Below are 16,456 nucleotides of genomic sequence, written 5' to 3'. Positions count from 1 at the left end.
AAACCTAATCATGGGTCAGGCCACTTGGCCCGGTCGAGGGCTCTCCCGAAATGTGGGAGTGTTTGGGCAAAAATATAGGCCCGAAAATGGGCTTGAATAAAAAAATAAGGTCTGTTTAAAAAACGGACCGAGCCTCGGGTAAGGTATTTTTGGCCCGGGCCCAGCCCGAATTACTAAAAGACAAAAAAAAATCTACTTTTTTTTTAATGTTATTTTCTTGTTGTTTTCTCCCTATTTTGCTACCATTTTACTATTAAGTTGCTACTATTTTATTGTTATTGTTTGGATATTGTATAAAACTTATTTTATTGTTAATTTGTTATTATTTTAGAGGCATTTGCTTGTTAAGTTGTATTTATCTTAGTGTTATTTAAGTCTACATATTTTTTAAAATTTATTTTCAATTTATTGGGAAATATTTATTTTGATATTTTAGTATTTTTGATGTAATATATATTTAAAAATTATATAAAAATTAATACGGGTGGGTTGGGTCGAACCCGAATTTTAGCATTTTTATCTGAGTCGGGCTTGGGCAAAATTTTAGGTCTATTTTTTGAGTGGGGCTAGGCCCGGACCTACTAAATGGACCTGGATTTTTAGTTGAGCCTGACTCGACCCATGAACACCTATAATTTAGAGCAAAACTAAGAACTATGCTACTATACCCTTTTAGGATTGGGAAAGTTTACCCTCATTTATTGATCTATCTTCCTCATAGCTTGTAGTTTAATAAACTTGTAAACATTAAATATATATTTTTTAAAAGCATTTTCTATAAATTTATAAACTATTTGAATTCTTTTAAATTTCAATAAACTTTTTTTTCTTTTACTTTATTAATGAACTTAGTAAGATGGGGCCAAAGAAATGAGAAGATATTGGAATAGGTAACAAAAGAATGTGAAATCTTAATGTAAGAGACAATGATGGCCTAAGCTTTAAAAAATATATATTCTTAGAAGGTAACCGACATTGCTGAAAATTGATGTTGTTGGATTGATTGAGAAGTAAACTAAAGATTAAGAGCAGCTATCCACTCTAAAAAGTATGCGTCATCATCATCATATCGAATGAATTAGAATTATTTGCCTCAACAGTCAAATTCCAATACTTTGTGAAGATAATTTGTTTTAAAATACCTAATAATCATGACTTTTCTTTTTAATGTAATGTTTAAAGTTGAAATATGCTTGACCCAATATGATTAGCATTAGTGTTATATTTGGATTGACTTTAAAAAAGAAAAAGAAAAATAAATAATGCAGAAATCTTTTATTTGGATTATTAAAAAATTAATTTTAATAGTTGTTGTTTGATTAAATAATGTAACAAAAAAAGTAAATAATTTATTATTTTTGGTTAATATTTAATAAACTGAAAATGTATAATTTTATAAATCGTCAAGAAATCAAATAATAATCGGTCATTCAAAATGAAGATAAGTGAATTCTTTTTAAAAATTTTGAATGATATATCATCATTTTGATTCTCTAATTGTATATAGAATTTCATGTTGTCATGTGCATCAAGTATAAATATTTTATTTTTATAAACTAACATATAATATAAGATTTGGCTTTGTTTTGATTGGAACGTCAAACCAAATAATAAAATATATAAATCTTAAAATTATACATGAACTTAGATTATATATGTAATGTAATATATGAACTTTAATTTTATGTAATTGGCTACATAAAATTTTATTTTAGTTCAATTTTCACAAATCATTAACACTATAACTAACATGGTACCATTTAAAGCTTACTTTTTATGTATACAAGCAATTATCTTTACTCAATATGAGAAATATTAGATTTATTTATTTTTATAAATATGTAAAATTAAGTTAAAATTAAATTTTTATTTATATAATTGTACCAAATCAAAATTTATATATAATTTTGAGATTTATTGCATTATGGACATAATATTAGTGTCAAATGTGATTGTCGTTGTAACTTAACTTGCATTTGGTAGGTCAATATAACTTCTCATATGTAATTGACATATTCTGACCAACATTCTAATGTGAAAATCAAGTCAAACTGATGCTATGAAAACTTTCAATATGATTAAATTTTTCTTATACGAAAAGATCTTATTTGCAATGAAGATGATCTTGAGAATATCTTGATGACTTAATTCCATATTGAAGACATTATCAAATGTTATTATTGAGGTGGTAGAGATCCATGCTGGTTGTACTTTTGCAAGCCATTAAACACCTATTTAACAAAAGGTTTATTATAGTTAAGAGCACTTATTCTTTTTTTTGGTAGAAACTTATTTTTAGTGTAAATTCATTGTAAGTAAGATGTTCATGTTGACTAGTTTACAACTAAACTTTCAAATAAAAAGTTTTAGTGGGAAGAGCGATCTAAATTGAATATAGGAGTAATGTTGTAGTCAGATATATAGTAGATTTACTCTTTGGCAAAGCTTGCATACGTAAAAAGTTTCAAACCGCGCAATTAAATTTTGGTGTTCATCTCTTAACGTCTTAAAAATTGAAGTGTTATTTTATTCTTAAATACAGCATGAATGGTATCTTAGTGAAATGACATCCAAGCTAACAAAAAAAAAATCTATATTCTTGATAGTCGGTGGGTCACCTAATTAATCAACCTTTTTTTGAGTTTTTCTCATACAAAACTCTTTGATTTTGACATTATTATAGGCTAATAATTAACAGGTTAACCACACTGTTTAATGTTTTATACGCCGACAACGAAAATATATTATTTTAATTAAAGAAAAATAATATGAGAGGGCCCAATTTTGCCCTTATTTTCCATTACCCCAACTTTGATCCCCACTTCCTAATATTTTATACTACGAATTTTAGGGTAACAATCACCGGCCTATCTGTCAAAGAAATTCTTCGTCTTTGGTCCCTGCAACAATATGAGACAACCATTCAAATGATAAGTTTTACCATTTTCTAATTAAGTTCATATCTTAATACTTGCAACTTATTCAAGGACGAAGTGAAAACATTTTTCTTGGTAGGACTAAATTATAAATCTGAAGAAGAATTAAAATGAAAATTTATTATTATATTATTTTATGGATTGACAAAACTGATGATTCAACATTTTTGGAAGGACTAAACTTTGAAAATACAATTTTGCTTTTTTATTAACTTGTAACTTTATAATTTTTGGAAGGACTAAACTTTCATTTTACCATTTTGGGGGCTAAGATACTTGCCTGCCCTTGTGATGTTGTCCTCCAACTTAGGCTGAGCAAAAAAGAAAAAAAAATTGAGAATCTGAAAAACGATTTGAACCCAGGTTTTTGGATAATTTTGGGAATACAAATTAATGAACTATGGTTACTTCAATCAAATCGAATTTTTATTTATAGTTAATTTTAATTTTTATAATAAAAAATAAATATTTTATATTTAAAATAGTGAAAAATTTTAAAATATTTTATATAAAAAATATTTTCAATTATTGATTTTTTATTACTTGAAAATATTTTTTATAAATATTTATTACAAGAATTTCAAACTTTTACAGAATAATGATTGAAAAATATTTAAAAAAAAGTCCAACAATAAATTCAAAATTTTATAACTCAATATTAATATAAAGATAAAGAATTAAACCAAATTATTATGAACAAATAGAAAAAAATCCGAACAAACCAAAGCCAACTCCTCGTAGATTAACTTATTCTTTACCCGTATAAATATTTTTATCAAATAAATTTTGATGTGTTTTTGGTTTACAAACAGTGATTACGAATTGGTGTAGGAATAAAATTATAAAATTTTAAAGAGTCAATAAGAAAGGGTTAAAAGGAACTTGAATGAAAAAAAAAACTCTAAAAAAGTTATAAATATAATTTTACTAATTAATGGAGGTAGAAGGGCTATGCCTTGGGAGTGTTTTTTTGAGGAACCCTATTTAATATATATAGGCCAAGGAGGGAGGAGGAGCAAATAAATTAAGAAAAATGTTAATGGGTGACAATAAACGTTGGTTGAGGTGATATATACGAAATGCATATAATTTTTAAAGATTAAAGAAAATGTATAGATTGAGAGAAATAATCGGTGATCAATGTGTATAAAATACCAAGTATAGGAAGGCATTAGAGAAAGTGACCCATTTTTCATAGTCACCACCTCAATCAATGCCTTTGTGATTAGGGGCATAATAGCAATCCACTTACTTTTGTAAAGGCATTAGTTTAGTCTAATATAACCATTGATTGATATTTCATGGGATAACCCATCATCATCAATATCCCCACCAAAAGTAACCATGTTTTTGTGAATCAAGCAGTCCACACCGTCTTTATTTTTATTTTTATTGATTATCAAAAGCTAATACTAAAAATATGAGTTTTTCAAAATTCCATAAACATCTTTACTCTTATTTAGACAAGGTACATACTAATTAAGGACTTCAGAAAACCCTGAATTTGCTTACACTTTACTACTGAATTAATAAAAGCAATTAAATTAAATTAAATTAATTCGATTTCCGTTTAATCAGTTAAGAGAATTATCTGATCTAAAATTATAAATTTATTTGTTTTTCTTAAGCTACTACTCAGATGTTGTGCACATCCAATATATTTCAACATAAATAGTCTACAATGTTGAATTTTAATCTCATAGTTTAAGCTCAAAATTTCTAGGGATCAGCTGTGATTCAAATATGACATCTAAAGGTGGCATAAACGAGGGACTTTTAATATAAAATATGGGAACCAGAGTACAAAAGGGTTGCACATGAACATAATAAAAATAACAACACCACAATATAAAAGTTAATATTACTAACCTATCATAATTTATGTAAACACAACACGAATAACCAAATCTAACCAACTGCTCCTTGATGCAACCAATCACTTATCATTAGCATTTATTATTCATAAAGCTAATCACAAATTAAATTATACCAATGATTCTGGACATTGCTACTATGGGAAATTAATAATCTTCCAAAGTTGTTCCTATAACTGTAAACTCAAAGTTCAAGTACCTGAATCTACGTCATTACAAAGCAATATGCAGATATTCAACTACACTATGGATTGAATCTGATTTCAAGGATTCAGTCTTCACCCTGTTAATCAAAACCTATTCGACAAAGCAGTTTTGATATAGTAAAAGATGTTGAAACTACCCAGGCAGGTAATGAAAATGGGGCAACAAAAATCAATGGGAGAAGAAGGAAACACAGCAACTAGTTTCACCGGAAACCTTCGGTATGCTATAAGTTATTGGAAGGATTATAGTAAATTACAATCAGATGAGTTTAAAACAGAACAGATTCATTGTATTCTTTTCTTCTAATTGCCATATAATATCCAGATATCACTCTATGTTTTTACCTATTTTTTCATTGCCACAGAATATTGAAGAGCTTCCGAAGGAGCATTTACCATCAAATGCCTCAAGCAGCAGACCAAATGCTTGCATGACAACATGTTGCAACCGATATACTGGTCAAATCATTATCACACAGATTGTATGCTATGCTGCTGCAAAGCTTCCTGTAGGCATTGAACTGCACCCTCGTAATTTAAGAAGCCCATGAACCAAAATTCATGACTATCAACAGAGCTAACTTGGATGTACTTTTCAGAAGGATTGACTCTGCTTGTTGAAGGATTAATTGCTTTAAGTTGATGTAATGGGATAACTACCTGTTTAAGCAGACAGAAGAAACGTCAAGAACTGTAAGTCAGTAAGTCCCTATACTGTAAACCTGTACCCAAATGTTTTGATGCAAAAAAGTTACTGATGCGATATGTCTTCAACAGAATAAAGTGGAGGAAATAGGATCTCATTGTGACCAGTCCTTTTAAAATGGAAGCATGTTAAGGCTAATGCAAACAAACCTTGTAGTAGCTCCATTCAGTCTTGCTACCATTTTGATAGGAAAGAGGACTGTCACTGCAATACGCAAGCTTTGCTGTAGATACATATAAAACTCCCATGACAGGACCAGCCGATGTGGACAAGTAACATGCAAAAGAATTTTGAAGTTGCTCTTCAGGTACCGTCTCAAAAGTTTGTCTAAAAATTTTCTCATACCCACCTTCTGCTAAAACCTTTGTTCCCTGAGCAATTCTTCCCATGGCAGCCTCAGCAAAACTAGGACTTGTTTTTACTGATAAAGAAAAGCGAAAAACATATTTTCAGTAATTTTATGTATGTCATACTACTTCATAAGCAAGACAGAAGACAAAGGGTGAGAGCAAAAGGGGAAAAATCAGAAATAGCATATTATTTTAATTTGAAAGTGCCCACAAAATTTTCCATGTTTCTGTCTTTTGTAAAATTGAATCTTTGGCAATGTCCCATGCCCAAATAGAAGCAACAGTATGATTCTAAAAGGTGCCATACAAGACCAGTAGAAAAGAATCCAGGCACGATGAAGGATGCATAAGATCATTACTTTGTGATCATTCTGTGTATGACTAAGTTGAGGTAATGTAATGAATAATGACCAAAAAAGAGGCGATAATGTAGCGAATAAGGAGTTAGAGATGGCCTTAAGTACAAAAGGGATGTGCAATTGTGTTATAGACTGCTCAAGAAACAATGTAAGCATTAAGAAAGTGATGCACAATTTATATGATTGTAGCATGCACTTAAAGAAAGCAATTAGGTGGATGAATAGAGTTCTAATGTTAGAGACAGAAGGTGAGAAGTATAAGGAGAAAAAAAAAAAAAAAGAGACCCCAAAGTTGGACAAAGTTTAAGAGACATTTATAGTGCAAGAGCTGTCATCAACAAATGTCCACGAGACATCTCAACAAAGAAATAGCAAATATGGTTTGGATAATAATAATTCTATCGATTAGAAGAAACAAGAATATACTTTCAGTTATATTTAATATATGGGTAAGTTTTGAGCATCCCTAAAGATAAATCAGATGATACCCATGACTTAAGAAAACTAAAATGTTTAGACTTTAAATAATTAGCTATACGACTAAATGCAGAATAAAGGAACAACTAGCTTGCTTCTGATCCAAGGTCAACCACAACAGACTAGAAAGCTCTTACTAACCATTGAGAGAAATGGAAGCAATAACCACTAAATCTCTGGAAACTAATGCTACATCATGCCCCCCTCCTCTTTTTACTGAGCCATTCATAACACTAACTCTATGTTTGGGTAGATGCTTGTACAGAAGGTCCACCAGGTTTTCTCACCCCTGATTACCTCCCTCGGCTAGGGTGTAAATAAGTCACATTTTGCTTTGTCAAATATTTTATCAGCTCAAGTCTTTTGTTTGATTAAATGCAAGTCTATAACTCAAATCTTAAGCCTGCTTTATAAGAAGTGAACATGCCAATTGAGGAAACTGCAGTACCCTGACCTTAAATCTTACATCAAATTCTATTCTTTCCCTAGTAAATATTTAAGACACAAATGCTAACTCCAGCCAACACTTGACAAATCAATACTACATTTCCTAAAAGCATGTTAAAAACAAGAAAAAAGAATGAAGTTTATTACATTCTCTCCCTTTCCTTAATCACAATATCTAAAGTTGTCCAAAATTGCCAAAATGATGCTTCCCTAATATCCTATAGTACTCTTAGAACTAGCGTGCTATACAAAACACGAACCCTACCAAATAGTTCACCCAGATATTAAACCCTAATTCAGTATCTGAGATTTCAGCTTTCAGTAATATCAACCAGCCAAAATGACCAAGCGCTCGATATCAATTCTAACCCTAAAAGCCCAATCGCAATAGAATTCATACCAGATACAAATCCAACCAAGAGGGGAAGCACCAAATATTAAAAATAAACTAGAAAGCAATTGAAATTCTAAAAGAAAACAGAAAAAATACAGTGCTGCCACGTGTTCCCGGCCAGATCCTCTGCTTTCCTCGTCGCTTCTGCCACCTTCCTCCCCCATCTCCCTAAGACATCCTTCACTGTGTCCATCTTCTCTGGTTCCAAGTTCAGAAAAGAAATAATTTAATAATTAATTTAAAAAAAAATCAAAATAGAAATAAAATGTGTAATGGCTTGCCTTTGAAGGAAGCGGAAGAAGATTCCGTAGGCGGAGCATGAGTAACGTAAGGATTGGATCCGTCAGGAGCTGACATGGTGGAACTGTGATCCACAGCACGCGACTCGCTGATCAATTCCGGACTCCAATGAACTGATTTCCTCGATCCAGATGGTGACTGAACCGGTGATTGCTCGCTTTGAATCTGACTCACTTTCGGATTCTGAGTCTCTTTCTCTTCCTTTTCCTGAGGCTCTGATGTTGGAACCACAACAAAGCCCTCCGCATCCATTGCGGGATCCGAGTCTTTCAGGTTCGGTTCTCGGATCGGAGCTGAGCTGGAGTTGGGTTGCGTTTCTGTCTTCGTTTGTTCCATTGCTCTAGAATGTGCGAGGAAAAGCAGGCCGTGCGTAAAGTGGCGTGAGGGATCGTTTGCTAGAAGTTTAGCAGGAGAGGAGACTGTTATTGAAAGCTTTAAGTGTTACGGGCTCCACCAACTTTGTCCTAAAATCCAATTAATAGATCTAATTTCATCCAGGAATCTATATTATCTTTCAATTTTGTTCTTAAGTTACATATTTGGTTCAATTTTGATATTAGTTGCTGTACTTTCTGTTTGTTTATAATTTCACCAATTTTTGGTTGCAACTCACAAAAATAAATTTTAAAATCTAAATTGATTTTTTGAAAGTAAAATATTTTTAAGCAATCATTTTTGAAAACTATTTTCAATAAAATAAATATTTTAATTCAAATCTAAAATATTTTAAATATATATTTCTTTATTTTTATAGCAAATCTCTAGTTGTCGACTTTAAAATTGTTTCTTTTATATGTCAATGAAAGTTGATTTTAATGAAAGTTGATTTTAGAGGTGTTGCATCATATATATATATATATAGGAATAACTTACATATTTGTGTATTTTTAATTTATTTTTGTTTGTTATTTTTATTAGAAGCTTTTAATGTTTATTTGAGGCTCTCAAAGTTTGAAGTTTTATTATGAAGTTATTATTTAATTTTTTATTGAATTGATGTTAGGAATAAAAATATATATAGTGAATCCTCTTCAGCTTAAGTCCTCATCTTGACAAGCTTATATGGCATTTTACTGTTGATGGTTAGTATAGTGTTAAGTCAGCCTACATAACAGCGATGAGCATGTACTCAAACGTGAATGAATTGGCTCGGGATGGACCTTGGCAACAAGTTTGGCAAGTGCAAGTTCTCCTCAAGTGAAGGAATTCATATGGCGTTGCCTGCACCATTTTCTTCCTGTTAAAATGCCGCTACTTGAGACGTGTATTGCGGTGTCGGCCGAATGTTACCAGGGCCATGGGGATGAGGATGTTGAACATGTTCTGTTGCATTGTTGTAAAGCGCAGGCAGTTCGATGGCCTGCAAATATCCCTACCGATAATGTTACATAGAATGATTTTTTGTTGCGACGGTTGGCTTTGTTATGTGGCCATGCGCCGAGGGCTTGTGCTTCTGTGGTAAATTTGGTTAGCCCAGAATCTCGTTCAATGGCAGCATTGTGAGCTTTCTCCGTCTTGGGTTATCTATAATGCTGACTGTTTAGTGCAAGATTGGATGGTAGCCAACATGGTTTATACTTCTGCCACTGATCCGTCAGCCTCGGGTATGGTGGGTGTGGTTTAGGTCGGTGTGCGGGAGGGAGATGGCTTAGGTGGTGATACTCGTTCCTTGTTCGTATGGGACAATATGTTGGCAGTCACCTCATCATGGTTTTATCAAATTTAACGTTGATGTCCAGGAGTGAAGCTAGGCCGAAATTAAATTGTAACTTTTACTATAATAATTTTTAAAGGATTAAATCAAAATTTTATCATTTTTAGTGGGGCCAAAGTACAATTCTACCTTTACTAATTTATAATTTTAAAAATTTTAAAAGATCAAAATGAAAAATTGAGTCGGGACCCCTGCCAATCCCCTTAGATTCGCCCCTGTTGATGCCTCAAATTTTGAAGACAAACATGCTATCGAGGTTGGCGGTGGTTATTCGCGACAATCATGGTCACCTAGTAAAAGGCCTTACGGGGTTTGAAAGGGCGTCGTTCAGTCTTAGGATAATAGAGGTTTTTGTTGTCAGGGAGGCTTTGTCGTGGCTAAAATTTTGGCATCTTGGCCATGTCATCATCATGTTGGATTGTATGTCAGTTGTGCATGTGTTGACTCGACCCATAGACGATGATTCTGAATTCGATTGTTTAATTTCTGATTGCTTGGTGTTATGTTCATTGTTTTAGCATTATCTTTTTGTTGGGTTCATTTGGCTAATAGATAGCTCATTTTCTCTTTCAGATAGCCTTCTTACATGTAAACCACACTGAATGAATTGTTTTACTTGTTTATTTCTTAGAACCTTTGAATGTTAATAATCTGGTGAACTCGTTTGACGGGGATGTAGAATAATAGATTATTGGTGTATGGGGTGAGCCTGCTGACTCGGGTTTAGTGATCCTCCCCGTTAGTCATCCTACAGTTCTTTTATTTTCTTGGATTTTGAATACATATGGTTTTTTCTTAATAAAAACATTTGTAAATTAAAAAAAAAAATTATATATATTTTTATTAAGAATCAAAAGTTATATTATTTCAATCAATAAATTTAATGAAACCAACTTAGTTTAAAGATTGTGAAAATTGAACATCGATAATGACAATGAATCGCAAAGAAAGAGAGAAAAATAGAACATATAGAATTTTAGGTGAAAACACTTTCGAGGAAAAAATCATGGGGAGAGAAAAAGAAAAATTTACTATATCGAATTCGAATAATACAAGAGGAGTATAAACTATGTCTATTTATAGACTTGTAAAACTATATTCTAATCAAAGTCTAATAGAAATAATGCGTAAATTAAAACACTTATTCTAATCAAATATCAAACATGTTTCTCGTATTTATTGCAGAAATAGTTTTATACATCATCTCCACCCTAATATTGTATAACAAAAACACTACTTGCATATATTATTTTTCCACATAGCCTTTAACTTAAACATATATATATATATATCATAATTTTAATAAACACAAAAATAGATTTATTACACGTTATATTCGTTGTATTTGTGTTCATAAAATTACATGATTGATGTGGTTATTACAACATAAAAACATGATACTGAGACTACCTTAACAAATATAAATCATATTTATGGAAGTGATAGCATGAAATGCTGTGAATCAATGGAAGTTGAATACAGTAGCTTGAAACTTTTGTTCTGTAATTTGATCCAATATTTTAGTCATTTGAGGTGATAAATGATTAACCCAATCGCCAACTTCACCTTTCCTGAAGAAATCAGAGTTGCTAAATGCTAATAGGAAGTCACTTTTATTCACATCCTGATTGCTCAAATTCTGAAAACTACACAATTCCACTATTTCTTTCACAATCTTATTGTTTTCTTCGTCTGATGTAAAGGGTATCTCCAAGAACTCTGCAACTTTCCTCAGACACTCCAAAGGCTCTTTCTTCACATCTTCATATTTCAAGAACAACACTTTCTTAGGTGACTCCACACTAGCTTTCTAATACCAAAAACGTGAACCCAGAACGGCCGATATTGCGAAACCCCTTTGCAAAACAACTCAAAGGCTTCCTCTAGTGTAAGTGGTGGTTGTACTTTAGTTCTCAACCTGTTTGTGGAACAAATACATCTATGGGGTCTCGGCAGATGTAAATGAAACAGCAAGCCGAGCCATCATCGGTCATGCGTTCTGGAAGCAAAGAGTAAGGAAGGTGAGTTGAAAGAAGCCGAGGTGAAGATAGCCCTTCGATGAAGGAAGTTGACCCATCATCGGTCATCCGTCGAGGCACAGAACCAAGTCTTGAGGGTTTGCTTTGTGCAAAGGATGGTTCGTGAAATCATAGGAATTCCTGTTGATAATGGCGAAAGGGTTTGCTTTGTGCAAAGGATGGTTCGTGAAATCATAGGAATTCCTGTTGATAATGGCGAAAACGAGGGCTGTTAGCCACGTCATGCCGCACTTAGGGGATGTCGAGACGATGATGTCTGTGGGTCGAGGCTTGAAATGGTCATTGATCAATAGGCATCCTCGGAGGGAATAGCTTGATAGCCAGAAGCAATTGTATTGGAGAAGCTTGTCAAACCACCAGCCTTTCCCTCGAGGGAGAGTGGGCAGCATTCCATTGAAGTTTTTCCAGGTCTTTTGGTACCCTTCATGTAGTTGTAATTCTCTCTCAATGGCCAAAGTCAAGAAAGCTTCCATAAGGAAGATACTAAAGTAGAGCAACTAAACTAATTTCATAGATGTTATGGAAAATTGATTTGCAAATCATCGTTTTTTTTTTTTTTGACAAGCATCACAAGTAACCGGCTTGCAACGGTGCACCTGATGCATGTCATGTGATAGTGCTATTTTTAAATTAAAATTTTATTTTTTCAAGCCACCTAGGTACCGGGACATAAAATAAAAGCTAATAATTACATGATATTTCTTTCCTTTTATATATAACTAAATTATGTAAATAAAAAAATAAATTATATCAATAATCATTTAATAATTAATATTTTTATAATGAAAAGTTACAAAATAATCATTAACATTTTAGATTTTTTATCACTTATTATTAAATGATTAATAAAAAATTTAGATAACTTTTAAAATTGGTATAATAATAAACTTATCACTCAACATTTACCTATTAAATTAATTTAATATTGATTCCAAAAGATTAAAAATTTATATAAAAGGATGTAGGCTAAAGGATGGATATAAAGAATAGGAAAGAATTGTTTTTGGACCTGAAAGAAATGTAAGAAAGATATAAAGAATCCTAGACCGCTACCAAGTTTCAATGTTACACAAAGAGATAATCTAAAGGATGGATAAAAAGCATACCTAACATATCTCTAGACTGTAAAGCCATAGAGAGTTGCCTGTTGGTTAAGTAAAAATGGTAAAACATAAGTGGTACAGGTGACTAAAAAAAACTATAACGATTAGGGAGTGAGAGATCACTCCGTAGAAACATAGCAACGAAGCATTAAAGTCTTAAAAGATAGCTTATTGGTGGCCATAATCACCCAGTAGACAAGTAACAATTCCTAGTGTACACATAGAGAAATGCTATAATTACATCAATCACAAAGGTTTAGATGATTATTATCAAATTATAATGAAATTTGATATAGTGAAAATAATTTAATATATGAAAAAAAAATGATGAAATGGATTGTAAATTGATAAATTATGAAATTAAGGAACCAAAACATGAACATGGCTTATTGAATATATAAGAAATAAAATTAGTAATCTGAGTGACAGTAAAATTAATAATAATGATAAAATTTGAAATTAAAAATTTTATTAGATAAATTATAAGAGAAAATAAATGAAAGTATTAGAAGATATTCCAACATCAAATGTAACATCATTTATTTTGGATATGTTAATAGAAAAGATAAGAGCAGTTATACATCCATCATCTCCTTATTTGTTTATCCTTGACATTGACCGTCACAATTTCCTACTTGACAAGCTGAAGCGAGAGGGCGTCTACATGGTATATCTATTATGGGTATGATGAGCTATGCATGGGACATTAGCAAAAAGCATGAACTTTGTTATGGTAAGATATGAAAATGATAAATATAACAAAGACTTCATTTAAAGGAATTATTTGGTCATATGGGTTTAATGACCTCTTGATATTGATTTGAGTTTATATGTTTTTTTTTTTAAATCGATATGAACATGTAACATTATAAACTCTTACTTAAATTAATGTTAAGTCCATGTAAATTTAGTAGAAATACTAGGATATAGTTGGTATGTCAATTAAGGTTTCATATGTTTATTCTATTAGAGTTTTGTACTAATGTTATGTGGGATTCTGGAGTTATGTGATTTTACATGGAATTTTGGTGTGTTACCCCTTGGTGGGACATATTATGCTGACCATTGGGCATACACTACCTCTTTAGAGGTCCTCATCATATATTTGGAGTTTTGTTTCCTTCGAGCATGACATTTTGGTGCTCATTTAGTGTATATATGGATTTCTTACAAGTGTTTAACTCTTGTTTTACTGAGATAACAGTTAGTGTTAATATAAAATTTGATAAAAATATAATATCAAAATAAAGGTATGGATATAAAATATATGACCTAAATGACTTTGGTAAATTTTCCTTTTACACTGATGTTGAATGTACTTCACTTATAAATCTTGGAGATGTGAACGAAGTAGATATGAGAATGCTTAATGGGCATACGCATTTCATATGCATGTGGCTCTATGTTTAGTTAAATTATATACTTTTATCTTGCCATGTTATTATGATAAATGTGTGATAATCTTGTTGAGATTTGTGGTTGCTTTGTTTAACATCCCACATCAGACCCGGTTGTCAGATCTGAGTGTACGACGTCACATTACATTGCCAGAGTAACTCAAATTATTTTCAACCATTATGTTAAGTACCTTAACTTATTCAAACAACAAGATCGCCAAAATAACTAAAATCATGAATTAACACAATATTGATATTTAGAATACATTGATTGGACACGTCCTGGTTTAGCTCGTGCCTACGAATGCATTCGTGAATCTTTAGAAGTGATTAGGGACTTAATGCCAAAACAATAGGCAAAGTTGCAATGTTGAAACAGAGGACACTACGACATCTCTATGTGCTTGGCGAAGCCACGATGTGAAAATGCCTAGTCGGGACGTTGGGCAAGAAAGTCGCGGCGTTGAGACAAAGGACTTCGCAGAGAAACTTACTGTTTGACTCAAAACATCCAAAATGCACCTATCTTGACCCTAAGAATTTCCAATTCATATCTATGGCTTTTAGCACTAAACTTTCATGTCCTAAATATTCTTTAACATAAAACATAACAAACATACAAACATAACAAAGATTACACCATTCTCAAATGCAATAATTTATCAACTAAAATATGGCCATACACTCCCATAACATAATAATCAATGCATCTCAACCTAACAAAGTTAATTAAGTAGTCTAACACTTATAAACATGCATATTAGTTTATTTATCAAGCATTGAAATTCCAAAAAAAAAAAAACCTTCAAAATCCATAACTAAGCAAACAAACCCAACTTGACCAAAATAACATATAGCTACCAAATTTTAATTTAGGCATAAAAGAGTAAAAACTTAATCTGAGTCGAGGTGGTGAGCCTTAGATACTTGATAGATTTTTGATCTACTAGAGATTTTATTCAGGACCTACGCATGGAAACAAACAAATCTGTACGAAAAGTAATGTATACTTAATGGTGCAAACATAATTTGAAATCAATACATATAATGAAATTAAATTAAGTGGCATGGTTGGAAAAATATTATATCTCATAATAACAAGCTTAAAATTAGCATCATAAACCACATAAGTTTCCCTATTATTCAACTATTAAAACACCTTCAGGGTATTCACGTTACACTGTTGATTATAAAAAATATCAACGAACCCATAGGGTATTAGTGTCTTATGTCATATAACACATCAATCTCAATATTAATTCTTTAAACACAATCAATTATCATTTATAATTCAAATTCATTTTATTATTTTGGTCTCTATTAACTAAATCAAACTCAATGATAGATACACAGATGGACCCACCAACAAACCAAAATATGCACATAAGTGCTAACCATGTATAACGTACTGATCCCACCAACCACACCAAAATACACTCATCAACCGAGGGTATTTGAGCTAGTGATACATTCTTGACCCCTAGGGTATTAAAGAACTATCACATAATAATACGCGTTCAGCGCTATATTTCCCACCTACAAAACGGACCCTATTGCATATAAACTATACCCGTAACTCTAATCAGATACTGTTAATAGGACATAATTGATTATCAGCAATCATTAACACACATCATAACCAAGATAACATAACATTATAATAGTACAATTTCATTGTCACAAATATACATATACATATTTCAAACATAACCTAATTGACTCAATTGATCAAGTTTATATGTACCGTTTGACATCAATATTATTTGATTATATTTAACTATCTATTTAAGAATAAATTGAAGCCAAATTATTAGAGCACAAACTAAAATAGCTATTCATTGACAACTTTCTCTTTTCTTTTATCCCTCGGCATCTCAATGTTATCTTTGGCTATGTTCGATAAATTCGATTACAAAAATTCAAGAGTTTCACATATTACACATGGAAACATACATATTAACATGAAATACAATCTATTCAATATAATTCCTCAAAACTATAATACCTGAAATGCTTGTATCTCATGATCTACTCGATCAAATTTAAATCTGACTTCATATTTATTTAGTAAGGGCTTTATTCTATCATTATTCACTATCAAACCCAAAAGTTCTTATCTCTTACACTTAGGTCCCTAATAACACATACTTAACC

General features: G+C 31.6%; 2 protein-coding genes across 2 annotated transcripts; both read right to left on the bottom strand.

Moving 5' to 3' along the window:
* Window positions 1-5,217: 5,217 nt before the first annotated feature.
* LOC108461140 (GLABRA2 expression modulator) lies at window positions 5,218-8,534 on the bottom strand. The gene is made up of 4 exons (XM_017760863.2): window positions 8,031-8,534; window positions 7,846-7,947; window positions 5,872-6,143; window positions 5,218-5,676 (listed from the first exon to the last, which is right to left on the bottom strand). The coding sequence occupies exons 1-4, from the start codon at window positions 8,383-8,385 to the stop codon at window positions 5,488-5,490; spliced, it is 918 nt and encodes a 305-aa protein (XP_017616352.1). The 5' UTR covers window positions 8,386-8,534; the 3' UTR covers window positions 5,218-5,487.
* Window positions 8,535-11,225: 2,691 nt separating this feature from the next.
* On the bottom strand, window positions 11,226-11,850 carry LOC108465567 (cytosolic sulfotransferase 7-like). Its single transcript, XM_017765916.1, has 2 exons — window positions 11,701-11,850; window positions 11,226-11,573 (listed from the first exon to the last, which is right to left on the bottom strand). The coding sequence occupies exons 1-2, from the start codon at window positions 11,848-11,850 to the stop codon at window positions 11,226-11,228; spliced, it is 498 nt and encodes a 165-aa protein (XP_017621405.1).
* Window positions 11,851-16,456: the final 4,606 nt, after the last annotated feature.

The sequence above is a fragment of the Gossypium arboreum genome, chromosome 2, assembly GCF_025698485.1.
Source record: "Gossypium arboreum isolate Shixiya-1 chromosome 2, ASM2569848v2, whole genome shotgun sequence".
Classification (NCBI taxonomy): Eukaryota; Viridiplantae; Streptophyta; class Magnoliopsida; order Malvales; family Malvaceae; genus Gossypium; species Gossypium arboreum.
The sequence above is the reverse complement of the archived record's forward strand: the minus strand, read 5'-3'. Positions and strand labels throughout refer to the sequence as shown.

Coding starts and splice junctions, on each gene's coding strand:
- LOC108461140 (XM_017760863.2), bottom strand. CDS start 8,385: ATGGAACAAACGAAGACAGAAACGCAACCCAACTCCAGCTCAGCTCCG. Junction 7,948..8,030: donor TTCTTCCGCTTCCTTCAAAG/GCAAGCCATTAC, acceptor ACTTGGAACCAG/AGAAGATGGACACAGTGAAG. Junction 5,677..5,871: donor CTGAATGGAGCTACTACAAG/GTTTGTTTGCAT, acceptor CTGCTTAAACAG/GTAGTTATCCCATTACATCA.
- LOC108465567 (XM_017765916.1), bottom strand. CDS start 11,850: ATGACCGATGATGGGTCAACTTCCTTCATCGAAGGGCTATCTTCACCT. Junction 11,574..11,700: donor TCTGCCGAGACCCCATAGAT/GTATTTGTTCCA, acceptor TTTTGGTATTAG/AAAGCTAGTGTGGAGTCACC.